The sequence below is a fragment of the Plectropomus leopardus genome, chromosome 4 (genome assembly GCF_026936395.1).
Source record: "Plectropomus leopardus strain MGB_pleo_1.0 chromosome 4, ASM2693639v1, whole genome shotgun sequence".
Taxonomy (NCBI): Eukaryota; Metazoa; Chordata; class Actinopteri; order Perciformes; family Serranidae; genus Plectropomus; species Plectropomus leopardus.
Window position 1 is genome coordinate 13,179,026 of NC_142179.1, and position 15,629 is coordinate 13,194,654.

At 39.6% G+C, this 15,629-nt stretch overlaps 1 protein-coding gene across 1 annotated transcript in view; it reads left to right on the forward strand.

Moving 5' to 3' along the window:
- commd10 (COMM domain containing 10) overlaps positions 1-15,629 on the forward strand; it is a 69,638-nt gene that overhangs the window by 7,959 nt on the left and 46,050 nt on the right. The window contains exon 5 of the mRNA XM_042488431.2: positions 930-1,040. Coding sequence (XP_042344365.1) covers positions 930-1,040 — 111 coding nt within the window. The remainder of the gene's footprint in view (positions 1-929; positions 1,041-15,629) is intronic.

A 15,629-nucleotide genomic window follows, 5' to 3' on the forward strand; every position in this document is an offset into this window, starting at 1 on the left:
ATAAAATGTGAGAATTTTCTACTGTTCATGTCTTACATTACAGTAATATTTTTGGGTTTCGTAGAGGCAATGACAGTTGATGACATCACCGGTAAATCTAGGATCCTGTGATATTTTATAAATTAGGGCTGCAGCTAACAATTATTTTCATCATTGACCAACCTGCTGATTACTTTAACGATTAATCACTGAATCGTTTATTCTATAAAATGTCAAAAATTGTGAAAAATTCTCATCACAATTTCCCAGAACCCTATGTGACATCCTCGGTTTGTTTCTTTCCCCATTTTTCAAAAGAAAAATGGGGAATATATTATTTTTACTATTTGATTCACTCTACCAGAGCGCCCACTGTGAGTAAGTCATGAGAGTGATGACTCTGACCAGAGGTTTAATTTCCGTCACGGTTTTCTCCTCAACTGTAGATGACAACTATAGAAATCAAGGGTTAGGGTCTTAATCATATCTAACAACCAAAATCTTTTGAGATGGAGGTTCCGGATGCAAAATCTTATCACTTATCACTTAAATTGTATCAGATTTGTGGGTAAAAAATGTTGAGAATCGCTGCTCTGGGATGTGGAAGAAAAGGATACAAAGTTATTTTTAACAGTTTGATTGGTGGTGTTTTCTATTTGCACATTTTAATTTGTGCTAATTATACTGAAATAAAATTAATTAATATAGCACAAATCTAGGTCAGATAGTGAGAACATAATGAGGAACGGGGGAAATCAATTTAATCAATGTACGCATAAATATACAAAAATATTTCACTGCTACTCAATGTTATTTTTATTATACAAACAATGCCACCACCGAGTCTTTGAAAATTTGTCAAGGGCAATTATATAAATTAAAGTGCAAGACTTTTTTTTTTACAGTTATGTCAATATTAAAGAAAAACTGGCTCCATTTGTGTGTCGCAGCTCGAGTATGTCGGCTGGCAATTGAACCTGCAGATGGCCCAGTCCAGCCAAGCCAGATTGAAGTCTCCCAGTGCTGTCCTCCAACTGGGACTCCGCAATGAAGACTCTGAGGTGTGAACCAACACACACGCACACACACACACACACGCACACACGCACACACACACACACACACACACACACACACACACACACACACACACACACACACACACACACACACACACACACACACACACACACACACACACACACACACACACACACACACACACACACACACACACACATGCACACATGCACAGTGTACATGCCTGTCATTATTTTCCTAGTTGTGCTTCTCTTACCACTCACACAAACTACCAAAAAAGCCAATTTGTTATCCACTGTAGACAAAGACCTATTCTGTGTTTATGCCAAATGAGAAGCATCTCCAATCCGTCCCTCTTTCTCTGCTAATAGATGGTAATCCCACTGGTGTCTGTCTTGACCCAGAGGTAGGCGTACATCTGGCTTCGGAGTAACTGTAGTGTAAAGACCAGAGATCAGGGAGCTTGTTATCTGAAACCTCCAGGGTGTCTTTGTTCTCTTGAGAGACTTTCTCCGTAGCTAGAATTGGACAGTGTGTGCATGTATTGAAGGGTTGCATTGTAACTGAACTGTATCCGTTTATGCACAGTATCCAGGCTTGTTTACAGCATGTTGTAGATGCCATATTGAGGTCATTAGTGATGATTAGTTTCCTTATTTATATTCTTAATACTTATTCTTTGCATGTTTATAAGTGTTAATTTAAAATAAAGTATTAAATAAAGGATTTCAGTGCAGCATCCTAATGAGGCCTTGCCCTAAATATTTGCATGTATAAAGGAAAACACTAAGGAACATGATACAAATATGGTTTTGAGTTTTTCTCTGCAGCATTTCCCTGTTCCCCTTTCATTTGTATTCAGCAGATTGTTTGGGTCCCAATTAGCTAATGCTATGTAGTTACTTTAATAGCCAAGACCTCATGAGCCTCCCTCACTCATTTCTTTCTTTTCCACTGAGAGAAAGATCGCTCTGTTGCTGTAGCAAAAGGAGTACAAACTCAGTAGGCTGTTTCTTTTTCCCATTAAATGATTTCCAGCCTTTTGAAGTTTTCATTTGATTGAAATCTTTAATCTTTATGTTTTGATTCTTCTAGCAGCCTCAAATATGCCCACATACTTGGTGCGGTAAGATTTATCAAGTGCTATTGATGCTTTGACAATTGTTTGAAATACATTCTGTAAATGCTACACAGACAGGACTGCTGTTTGTTGGCATGGATACTGGAAATCTTACTTCTGACTGGTTTCTTTTAGAGCAGTTTTGGTCTCAAAATGGTGGGACTGATTATCCCCCGAGCCCAGATAGTGTTGTTCCAGCTGACTAGTCAAGTGTCTTTCTTGCACGCTGCTTTGTATTCAGTCCCTGGAGAACGCCAGTTCAGCCTAAATGTGGAATTAGGCATGGCATATTCAAATTACAGCCGTCTTCCATGTGGGCCTATAGGCGTAAGCCAGAAAAAATATATGTTCTTCTCTATCTTTGTGAATGCGACAGCAGTTTGAATTTTTTTGTTTTTGGACTATTTTCTGCTGTGTTTTCCCCAGGCTAGCAGAAGCATTAATTTATTTAAATCCACTTACACAATTCCCCTTGTGGGAGGAGATAGCTGGGGGGCTAAAACAAGGCTGGTTAAAAGTGTAGAGGGATCAACTTTCCTGAACGTTATTGAGCTGCACGTCCTCTGGAGAGCTGCAGGGGGCACTGTTGCCTCACAGGTTAGAAAAACGTCCCTCCGGGGCAGTGAAGTATCTGAGAGATGAAAAGGATACCTCGTTTAACTTTGTATTAAAGCAGTTTGAGTGTGCACAGTATTTTTTTATTTTTTATTTCCATTGGTATTTTCAGATTAGAGTTTCCTGACAGTAAGTTTGTTTTCCTCCCAACTCTCTGAGAATTGCACAGTGCAACTTCTGGAATGTCAAAACACTGCGATGACTGAGAAGTAAATTAGTTGCGATTCGAAGCGAAATGCAGCTGCAAGTGTCATACTAATTAAAGGCAGATTTATAACATTCTCACTGTTAACTGTAAAAGAAAGGGGGAGGCAAAACTGGAAATAGGAGAAATTAGAAGATTAAAGGTGACCAAGGTCAGAGGAGAGAAGGAGGGGCGATGCGAGGGAGAGGGAGAGGAGGTGAAAACACATACAAAAGCACATAGGGAGTAAAATAATGAAGATGAAGAGGATAAAGGAAAGAAAATGAAAAAGAAGGAGAGGAAGGCGAGGGTGGCCGTCTGTATATTATTGATTGCTTGGAACCCAAGTGGAGAGTCACAGACTCTCCCATCTGACCAGCCTCCTGCTTCATTAACACTCTCCCTGAGGAGGAGGTGGAGGAGGACGACTGCCAGGGAGCTTCACATCTCCGTCACCAAACAATATGTGACATACAGTGTTTCTACAGTACAGTTTCAAGACATATTTGGACTGCTTTTTAGGATATTTATTCATAGAGATATTTATTATTGGGGGAGTTTCTTTTTATAACACCCCCCGTCTCCACAATATGTGGACCAACAGCATATATTGAAATTATAAATCAGTGTTTCTGCTTTTTTGTGGCAGTGTAGCAGCTCACGCAGGGGAGCTGCTGTTTCCCTTAACTGAATTTGTATCGGCTTCATCTGAAAGTTTCCTATGCGAAAAGTGTGCTGAGGAAGCATTTCAGCACGTCTGCACACAGGTAAATGTTCTCACACCGCCCCCTTGATGTCTCAAGATCTGTAGTTTATCCTCGTAAGGATGGGTGGGAATGGCTTCTTTCATCGTAGAGTATGACATGAGACCTGTTGCCTAGCTTGTTTGTTATCCCGAAGGAGAAGCAGCTGAGATGGAAAAGGACTTAAATGATCTGCTGTCAGAAGGGAAAAAAAGTTAGAAAAGAAACAGGATTAGAGAATGCGATAGAAGGAAGAAGATGAGGATGCAGGGAAAGGTGACAGGAAGGACGAAGATAAAGGAAAGAGGATGAGGAAAACAAGAGGATGACAGCGGGGGAGGATGAATATGAAGAGAAGGATGAGGAGGCGTCAACAAAGATGAAACATGTGGGGGAGATTTGTGTAAATTTCCTTAACAATTCATTGTGTTTAAAGGGCTGGGTATTGTTTAAAAGATTTTGATACAAATACCAATACCAGTACCTTTAAATTGATACCGATACCTATACCAATAGAGTTCTTTATTTGATAAATTTTTATCCTACTTTATTTGGAACCCACTGTGTGAACAGACGACACAGGCATGTAATACATCTAAGTGGCAATATTCAAAAAATGAAGCCAATGCCGAAGTGCAAAAAAGTGCAATTCTTCGAATGGCCATAGTGACCCATGTTAAAATACCCATCTTTACAGCAGAAATACACCTTTACAGCTTACAGTGAGCAAAACCATTAAAATAGCCATTTTTTTCTGGATCCTTGTACAAAAAAGATCGAATGCAGGTATCATTTGACTGGAGAAGTTTCAATACTACTTGGCACTGGGTTATTTCAAGTCAGTATCTTAGAGGAAGGGATGCAAGATAATATCAGTATTGTCATTGGTATCGGCAGATATTGGCTTTAAAATGAAATATATGCATTAGGTGTTCTGATTTCTGCTGATATGGCAAACCAATATATATGTTTTTGTACAAAACATCAACCCTAATTTGAAGTATTTTTCTTATTTTGCACAAGGAATGAATATTACATACATTGAAAAGTATTGTATTTCATATCCCCATCTGCTGGTGGACCATCATGAAAGGACTATGCATAATATGATGTACAATACAGAAGAGACTTGATGATCATTAAAATAAGGTGGATAAAAAAGTGGATATATTGATATCGGTACCGGTTATTGGCCAAATGAGTTGTTCTATATTGGCATATTGGATATCGGCAAAAAAACCCAATATCGTGCACCCCTACTTTCAGGTATTGAGTACTGATACCCAGGCTTAGCTCATGTGAAGTGTGGATTAATGGCAGTACAGTGGTGGTAATAATAGTAGTATATATGAGATGTCTCTTGACCTCAGGCAGCAACAACTGTTGTTATTAATGGTGTGTAGATTTTACAGTTCATCAACACACAGACAAAAAAAAACACTAAGTGTCTTTGTTTTTATCTGTGTTTTAAGAGAGTTTTTAGAAAACATGCTATTCAGACTGCAGATAACTAGAATTGTTTTTTCCAACTCTACAGACCACAGCAAATAGAAGTACACATCTACCCATTTTAATTCAGTGTGTGTTGTCAGCAGAGGTTTAGTCTTTGTGGGATAAAGTGCTTGAAGTATAAACACCAGTCGGTGGCTTTCTGCCTGCTACCTGGTACGTGTGAACCTTCTTTTCTTGGGTGCTGGAGTGTTTTGCACATACACATCTCCTTTACACTAAATTTTGAAGTTGCTCTGTAGTTAATTTCTCACTTTATGTCTGTGCTGCTGCTCACGCTCTCTGGCTGAGGTAAAAGAGACCTCAGAATATGACACACAAGGATTACGCAAGAGATAAAAACTGACACAAAATGATTGGTTTTGTATGTTCAGATGTTTCCTCCTGCGGCAAAGTCACCAAGAAACACTCACACCACAATTCCCTGCAGCGGAGTTGAACAAACCTGAGAGGTGAAAGCCTGCATGGGTGGACAGCAATTTAAAGGTTTTTCCAAGTCACATATATTTCTGACTGAGCTTCACAATGTTCAGCAAACTAACAGTCTGATATCAAAGAGCAAAGTAGTGAGCATGCGTTTAGTGGGCAATCATTGGGCGTCATGCAGCAACATTCTCTTAAATTTCTGTTATATTCCTCTTTTCTGGTAAGAAAAAATATAAGAGAAGTCAGTTCCAGATGCACCAAACTTTCTTAACCACCCAAATTTGCTCTTACCCAGGTGTGCTCAATGATGAATCTCACTTTATCATTTGTCACCTATTAGCATAGATAATGCTCCTTGAGCACTATATAAGGGCATGTTTTGTGCTGTGTGCAAAGACTCGGGCACATGCCCGAGACTGGAGACAAACTTCTGTAGGAGTTAAAAAAGAAAACACTGGTGAATCCCAGAAATCAGTGTTTACTAACAAAATAAGGACAAATCCTGAATAAGAGCAAAAAAACAGCAACAATTTTTTTGTATATAGTGTCTTGCATGAGGCCCATTATCGTTTAGTATTCAGCTATTTATTGAACCTTATAAAACATAGAAGATATATGAAACAAATAAGACAGATGAAACCAGGCAAATAGTAGCTAAAAATAACATAATAAAGGGCCATTGTGAATAAAACATTCATTTTATGATCGAAGTAAGCATGAGCACTATTAGTTATATTTCAAAATATTTGACAAAGAATCAGCATTAATAATACATTTAATCACACCGTTAATTTCTGCAGTAGAAAGCTCAAGGTATAATAATTGACAGGTAGAAAAGAGCAAATTCTTGTCTGATGGAGAGATAATGAATGGACTTCATATTCTTAGCAGTACTTAAAGCAGCTGGTATAGTCTGTCCTTGTTGTTTTAAAATGTTGCCTAGCACTTGCAAATCATTTAGAGGGAAGACAGATATGGTTGAGTAAAGCTGACATTTTACTGTAAGAGCTACCTTGATCCAGCATCATGCAGCAGGCAGGCATCCCATATCTGGAGGAAAGTACCAGGGACCATCTTTGGGCATAGTCTGCAAAAGGAGTCGTCTCAGTGGTTCCCAAACTTTTTGTCCTGTAAATGACATGTAAAAGTAAACCAGTGTGCAGATATTTCTTTGTTCTTTTTAGTCCTTGTCAGGTGTCATTTTATAGAATTTGAAGCCTTTTATAATGAGCATTTATGTGGTTCTTTAATTTATCTGTGATAAGAACAATTCTCACAACTTGTTATTGGATCGTTTTTTTTTTGTGACCAATTTTAAAAAAAAATGATTTCACTTTTCAAGTGGAAGCGGCAGTACATGGCTTTGGACAGTATAAAACAGCAGACATAAACTGTAAACAAACAAAACAAAAACAAAACTCTCTCACAACCCTTATACCTCTCCCATTGGTTCTCACTAAGGTAAAATAATGTTTCCCTCTAAAAATAAATAAAACATGCACAAACGTGCATCTTATAAAAAATATGTTGTGCCTATTAAATTGATATTGAATAGGAATGTGCTGTTTCTATTGATAAGTGTACAGGTAATTACTTATAGTTGGCTGGGGTGAGTGCTAACCGTGGATCAATCACAGGCCCTGCAAGCATTTCAACAAGAGTAATGATTTGACCTTCAGAGCTGCAATCTGAAGGTATTGTATATTATCTGTATTTGCCCTTTGTGCTAAAGCACTAGATGCTTCTATTGTTAGAACCTCATAAAATGACAGCTTCCACTGGTATATACTGAGCTTAAGGGGAGGTTTCCATCTCATTATTAACATTTTCTTTGCGGCTGTTTAGCCTGCAAACAATACTCTCTTCATGTGAAGGGTTAAGCTTAGAGATGTATCAACATTCAATAATAGTGTGTGGTAAACATGGCATGTTCATCTCAACTATGTCAGAATGAATAACAGATACATTAACCTAAAATGAGTGGACCCCTGGGCATTCCCATATCATATGCATATATGTGCCCAATAATTAGAGACAGAAAAATAGATTTTTATTTTGGTCAGTAAACTGCTGTTTCATGTCACGATGCTGGATGAATTGGTCAACTTGAACTCAGTGGAGTGGGCGGATTCACTTAATGTTGCTACCAAAATAAGGTGTAAAGCTGTGTTCAGCGTCAGCCTCTACAGTCTTTTAGAATGTAAAAGCTTAAAAATTCACGAGTGGAGTATTTACTATTCAATGAGTTTTTGTCTTACAACAAAACATGAAATTTTATAAGCTTGTGTTAACCACAGACTTAATTTTTCAGATCTAATCAAAAAATACATTAAAAAAAACATTGACTTCAAGAGAAAGAAACCCTGATGTACAGAAATGATAACTCATTTAAGGGTTTTTTGGACTCATTCCTGCACCACGCTACAGCCTTTGGTCTTCTTGTCGATCATGTTGTGAGCCTTCACTTTCTTCTTGTGTCCACTTTAAGTCTTCTGTAGTCCTCTCTGTGTGCTTCTCTGTATAAAACTCTGTGATGAGCCTGGGGCAGCCTGAAGGTATGGTCAAACAGAGTGCTGGCTCGCTCTTTCTCTCTGTTCTTTCCTTTTGTGTCCCTCTATCGTTTTAGCTCTCTTTTTTTCCACAGTATCCATCTTCTTTTTTATTCATAAACACGCAAGTAGACACTGATGTCTATTTGATGAGTCTGAGAGTTGAAACCCGTTTCCAGTCATGGTGTCTCCCTCTCTCTGTCTGTGTCTCTGTCCTGTGGCATTAGAATGAGCCACTGCTCCGTCGACCAGCAGGGAAGAGTAGGGTGACATTTATAATACAGAACATCCACTTGCAAAGCAGCCGCCGCCGATTTCAATATTTATTGTGGACACACTAGGCCGCAAAGGCACGGGGGTAAGAACTAGTGAGCTAATGTAGCTTCCACATGCTGGCTCCGACTTCAAAGGATATGTTCAACTGATATCTTCAGACAGACTTGATGAGAATTGATAAAGCAAAGCTCTTTTGAGTTTCAAACCGCAAAAGGGAAAAATGAACTAAATGCAGCTTCAAGACAAAATCCCAAACAGATTTTTCTTGGCTCTCGAACATTCAATCAACATTTGTGAGCAAGGACAGCTTTCTCCCAGAGCGGGAGTCCCCAATTTACTTGATAGGATACTAAAGTTGATAGTTGATAATGAACTTGAGAATGACTTTGAAGACTTTTTTTTGGCATTTTGATTAAAATAGTAACACCCAAGTACTTGCTTCATCCCCAGTCCCCTAGTTTCTAACTTTTGAGAAGATTCGCTGTTTTGTCTGTTTTGTATCATTTCAAATTGATTTTTTTTCAAACTGGGCATACACTGATTGATTTGAGCCTGTTTTTGAAATGCTGTTGTTTAACTCCCACAGTACGAGTAAATCATCTGTGATGTAAAGCCAAAGCACAAACTTTATGTGTTCACACTGTATGGTCTAATCGTCACGCCACGACATAAGTGCTCACATTGTTAGAGTAAAATCGGTTGTGTAGTGGAGTGTATATGGGGTATACCCATCCCTTTTTCATCCACTCATCAGCAAAAAAACAATTGGAATATATGAATTTGCACTTGTATAGCATTTCCGACTGTTCACAGTGCTTTAACACTATATGACACATTCACCCATTCATACAGTAGTGGACAGGGTGTCACCTGCCACAGAGTTACAGTAAACGTTCAAACGCATTCATACAGTGACGGAACAGCCACTGGGAGCAATTTGGGGTTCAGTATCTTGGGAAAGGGTACTTTGAGCATACTTTGCAGTGCAGACTGTAGGAGCTGGGGATTGAACTGTTGATCTTCGGATTAGAGGACGATTTACTCTACCTCCTGAGCCACAGCCCCTCTTAAATAGTGGAGTTTACCCACATACAACTCAGTAACCTATCCATCTTCCTAGTAGTACACCCACCTCATAAACTCCCACTTTACCACAGTGTAAAATAGGAAATAAAATGACGCATCGTCCCCTTGGACTGTTCTGACTATTGCCCGTTGTCAGTGAATATTCATTTGAAAGGTCCAGGGCAGGTAGACGTTTGTAAGTATGGTTCACAATAAAGTAGAAACAGAGGTCTCAAAAAGAGCTTAAAGTCAGTCTCTGCAAAAATGGGTCAGTTCAGGTTTTCACTCTCTCCATCTCTCCTGCACTTCTTCTTTCTCACATACACACAAGTCAGCAAGTTAACATTACCAAACTGCTGGCTGGGTGTACATTGAACGATCATTTGAGTGATAAAAAAAGGCACTAATCTTAGTTCATAGCGATGATCCAGCTGTGCAAGAGCCCGATGACGGCTGACTAAAATTTCTGACATGTAAGAAATTCATCAGAGCGTCAGCGCTGGTGGATAGAAGTTGTTTAACAACCATGACTGGACCTCGCTAACTACTGTACACTGCATGACAAACAACACCTGACGAAGCTGAAATTAAATTATTATACAATGACTTGTGCGGCTCAAAATTTGAGGCAGAAACAGGCTCAAATTGAAAAACCTATGCCTAGCTTATGAACAAGCAACTACAAGCCTTCATTTTGGGCATTTTTCATAATATCTCAACTTTATGGGTTGATCAATTAATTTATTGTTTAAAAAAAGTGTCAAGACATCAGTTGAAGCCCACCTCCCTCTCTTTACACAGGGCAGAGGGAAAGGTCAGTGTCAGCACCTTTGAACTGGTAGAAACACGTGTTTGGCTCCAGATTATTTTGGTGTCCTTACAGGCAATGATTTTTGACTCAGAGACTTCTAGTCGATGTCTGGTATCTCTTTTTCTCCCTTTTACCTCTACTTTTTCAATACAAAAGAAATTAAAGAGTAAACCTTCCTGCATCCTAACCGCACACAGTCCTTTGTTAAATGTCACTTTGCACTAACAAATCAATATATTGAAACACAAAACTGTAGTTTGTCAACTGTCCATTCCTTGTAGCCCCTGCGAAAAGAAAATAAGTTTTCTTTCCCCCAGTGTTCCTGATGCATTTGATGCCAGAGCAGCAGTTCAGTATGCTTTGAGTCAAATGTGGGGCTTGAATAACAGCTCCAGCTGTATCTTGTTTCAGATTTCTCATAAGACAAGCGTCTGTAAGCATCATAGAAACCCTGCTGTTAATTGTGCTCATTCATGCACGAGTGTTTCTAAATTGTCAGAAAGATCACATTTCTGTCAGATCAGAGTCTTTCGACTTCTTTGACTCTTTAGCTTTACTCCACCTCAACGCTGCATCCTCCTTTCTCATTGATCCCAAAAATAAGTATCATAACACAATTCTTCCTTTCTTTTATTTTATTGGTGACTTATTCATGAGCAAATCTTCCGTTCGCTGTTTGAAATTTTTGTGTCAAGTTGTCCCCAGCTAGCTCTGAATTATAAGCCAACTTATTCTAGTTTGTGGGAACCTGCTTGTTTTTGTTATCAAAGCATCAGACATGAAAGACTTTTCTTCTTGTGATTCTAATTTATTTTCCTCTGTTCTGGCTTACAGCACCAATGCTGTAATCACGGAGGGAACGGGAGCTCTTTGTTTGAAAGCGCACACATGCATGGAAACACACGGGCGTGTACACACTCGTGCACGCAGATTGAGCCCTCCCAGTGAAGGCTGCGGCTTTATTTATTAACGCTGTGTGATGAGGAATGCAATTAAACATCCCATTTTGACTTCTGCAAGGAGGTGCTGTGATCAGAGGCTCCCCGAACATCCCTCCTTGCCTCACGTGTCTCCGTCAAACTGGCATCTCGAGCAGCGGGCCAAACTTTGAACGCAACTCAAAGCTCCCTTGACGTTAAACCCGATTCCTGCCTCCCACATGCCCTTGTCATGTAAACTCAACAAACAACAAACCCAAAGTTTATCCAACCTTTTCATTGATCATTCGGGGGATTACATGGCCCAATCAATATATTGGAGAGCTGCGATTCAAATGCTACCACGTTCAAATCCTTCACACCAAGCCACCCACCAGCCAGGAGGGACAAAGGCAGCTTTGTCTCAATCTCTACTTGCCGTGCTCTACATGTCCCGAGATGCTTTGTTGCTTTGTGTGCACATCTTTTTAAGGGTCTCCCTTTCTCTCTCCATCTCTCTGTCTCTTTCTCCATCTCTCCCTCGCCCTCCCCCTTTCCCACTGGTGATTTGTTTTTCTCCTGTGGGATTTGGGATCCCATTCATTGGGAGCACATTGTTCGGCTCTTATCCATTCCAGAGGATGGGCCCCGAGAGGCAGAATGGGTGACTGTGGGTGCTCTCGTCTCTCCCTCACTCTCCCCCTACTCCACGCCACCCCACTCCTTGCTCCTTGCCATACGATGATGTCATGGCTTTTATTTTCTCCGGGGGTACCCATTGATTCTCTCTCCCTATTACACACTCTCTATATCTCCCTCTTCCACCCCCCGCTACCTCCCCTAACCTCCACTCTTGTTTTCCTCAGCCAGTCCTTTTCTCAGATTCTTTTGCCTGTCTAAAGGCGCCTGGGGGATTTGGGGATGTTTGGATGTTGTTTAGCACACCCACGATACATGCTTGACACCCAGATAGGGAAGCCATCAACCCCGCAAATCCAACTGCAACTCTCCATTTAAATCTCATTGATTTAACATCCCTCTTTTATTCTCACATCTCCCACTCCTGTGATCAGCTTTTATTTCTCTCTGGTTATTCAGCCTGTTTTGTTTCGCACCCAGTTTGTGAAGTAATCATTAATCCCCTGATAATGCGATGCAATTTTGCCATAGCCGGTAGCGATGTTAAAAGAGTGCTTAACACTGAGATTTTTAGATGTGCGTGCATGTGTGTTTTTTTTTTTTTTTTTTTTTCTTTCTTCGTTTCAGTTTTTTGTCGGAGTTTATTTTAGAGAGGCTGCTCTGCCTCTTGGCTGAACTATGCTGGGGTGAGAAATCTATTTCAGTTTAAACAAGACGCACTGATTGCAGAAGCACAGAGCCAAATCACATCCATTCATTCCAGTGAAAGTTGGCTGATAGGCATGCACAAGCAAAAAAGGCTGTTTTTTTAAAAAAAATCAAATGCCAAATATTTTTTACAATGCCGATATATTATCACACATATAAAGGTGTCTATTTCCTGTGATTTTTGCTATTGTAGTGTTCTTTTGTTTTCTGAATTTCGCTGCGTTTCATGTTGACAACAGTTGTCTTTGTGTGCTTCACATGGTGACAAGATATAATGGCAGTGAAAGGATATGAGCTTTAGGCTTCTTCCTTTCCTTGAAATAATGATTATAATGAGTGGGTAGGAGCCTGGCACTGTTGTCATCCGACATGCAATGATAGGGCACAGAGTGCTTCCTCCGCCTGCATCAACAAATTGTCACCAGTGTCTTACTGAGCACCCATCCTCTTTAATGTTATGCTGGTGTTTGACTGTTTTATTGAAAGGTTAATTATTGCTTTAGAAAATGTTCTTTAGTTTCACAGTGGAATGTGTTTGGTCTACTGGACACAAGGGTATACAGGGCCGGGCGTCACATGACGGGAGTTTCGGTACTGACACCTTTCAATACATTACACTTTGTCTTTCAGTATTTTACAGCAGCTGCAGTCCTCAGTGCAGCACATGTGTTCAGGGACAGTACTGAGCAGCAGTGGACTGCAAATTAGTGTATTTACTCAAGTACTGCACTTCAATGTGAATTGAGGTACTTTACTTGAGTCTGTTCTTTTCATGTCACTTAATACAACTCCACTGTTTCACAGGGGAATATCACACTTTATACTTTACTACATTTATTTGAAAGTTTAGCTACTAGTTACTTTACAAATCAAGGTTTTTGCATACAAAGGAAAAGAATAGTTTATAAAATATGATGTTTTGTTGTAAATTAAAATACCCAACAATTAATACAAGTACATATAAAACATGTAGTCAATTAGCCAATTGACAGAAAATTAATTGGCAACTATTTTTGATAAACATTTGATCATTTTCTTTTTCTTAATCTAACTTGCTTTTAATTACTTATCATCTTCAATGCACGACTTTTACTTGTAACAGAGTATTTTCTGAGTGTGATATTAGTACAATTGCTTTAGTTAAGGAACTGAATGCTTTCTTTACAATTTACTGTATTGCAGAATTTAAAACCAGGAAAAGACAGCAGTTATGATATTACAATATCTAAGATATCTAATATCAGTATAGTATCCATAAATTGCACAGGTCAATCACTGTCACTGAATACACAATCACTGTAGTAACAAGCATTAAAGTGAAGAAAATAGTCTTGATGTGTTAAAATACAATTTGGGTCGCGCCCATGACTATTAAGCGTGAGTAAAGCGTCCAATATTGCGCCTGTGTGGACGGCTGTCCCTAAAAGGAGTCAAACTCAAGACAAGCAGGCATGTGAGATCTTTAAGTCAAAAATGTGCAAAACTGTGATTTAAATGATCAAATATCTGAGTGAAGTAAATGAGATTATAATTTAGACCAGATGACATCATCTTAGTCTTCCACACAGCACTGCTCAGTAAACTGGCTGAAAAACACTGCACAGAAGTGGAAAACATCATTGTCTCTTATCATAACTACCGTGTGTTTGTTGATGACACCATATTTATGTCTGGCTTTGTGTTTTCGGTTGGTGATGAAATGTTGTTGCTTTATTGGAGGGACAGCTGACGTCTCCAGCAAGCTGTACTGTAAACTCTCCCAGCTCTCTCTCTCTCTCTCTCTCTTTTTATCTCTCTTTCTCACACACACACACATTTCAGTCTCCCCCTCCTCTCTCCTTTCTTGTGTATGGGAGCGACAGTGTCTACATACCATGGGGGCACAGGCTGGCTGCCTTGGCAATCTTCGAGCTCTGCCACATAGTGGAAAAAACGGGGCCTTACAGTTGTGAATAGCGGCCGTTACTCGTCCTGTGCGAGCACTCTCTCTGTCTTTTACGCACACACAGATACAAACCCACACACAGCTCTGTTGCCCATGACCCCCACTCCAACCTTGTGCCAACCTAATACATTAAAATGCATACTGTTTCAAAATGGAGCCCTTGGCTGAAGGGGTTGAGTGCCACTTATCCTAGAACCTGGCACACCGATGGTTAGTTAAGGCTCACACTACAAGCTGCTGGCTAGCTTCAGTTCTTATTGAAACCACCCCACACACATTTACAAGATTAAGGTTTGACACAGCTTTTTTCAGATGCTTTCACATTGTAGTAAGCAGATTCAGAGGTGAACGTGAAGTTTGAAGGAAAAAAACTTTGTCAAACTTGTTATTCACTAAGATAGACCTGAATTTGAAATAGCCATTTCCAGTATTAGTTCACATCAGGCAACGCTGCATTTGATACTTGGCCATTACAGCTCTCCCGTGGTGGCTTTTCTTTAGTTAGAACATCATTTCCCATCTCTGTTGGATAATAGACAGAGTTTATGAGCTTGGCAGCAGAGGCTGGTACATGACATGGCACCTTCCCTCTTTCTCCGTATCAGGCGACGGTAACTAGCTGCCACCACCATAATCATCTTGTTATGGCTCACACACGGCTTGTGTTCCTTGGCTTGTTTATCTTGGCGCTGGAGCTGTTGAGTGTCTCCATTCTCTCTGGCTCTGCAGCGTCAAGCTTCCTGATTTAGAGGCTCTTAAACATGAGGATGTATTTTGGGTTTAAAAAAGACCCGGGGATGAAATTTAGAAAATTTGCAATAATGTTAGATCAGTAAATGGGGGAAAATATGGTTAGTGTTTCACTGCAGCGCACTGCAGCTCTTTGGGGCTGATAAAAGATAATGAACTGTCAATACTAAACACACCAGCAACATATTAATATGAATATTCATTTTTGTCTCTCCAGGATGGAAAATTAAGTAAGACTGATATAATTTTGTATTGTGAACATTAGGGATTTTCCTTATGAACAGTTTGAACATGCTGACAAATAGTCAAAATTCTGCAAAAATTTATTTATAAGCTTAAATGTACAGAAACA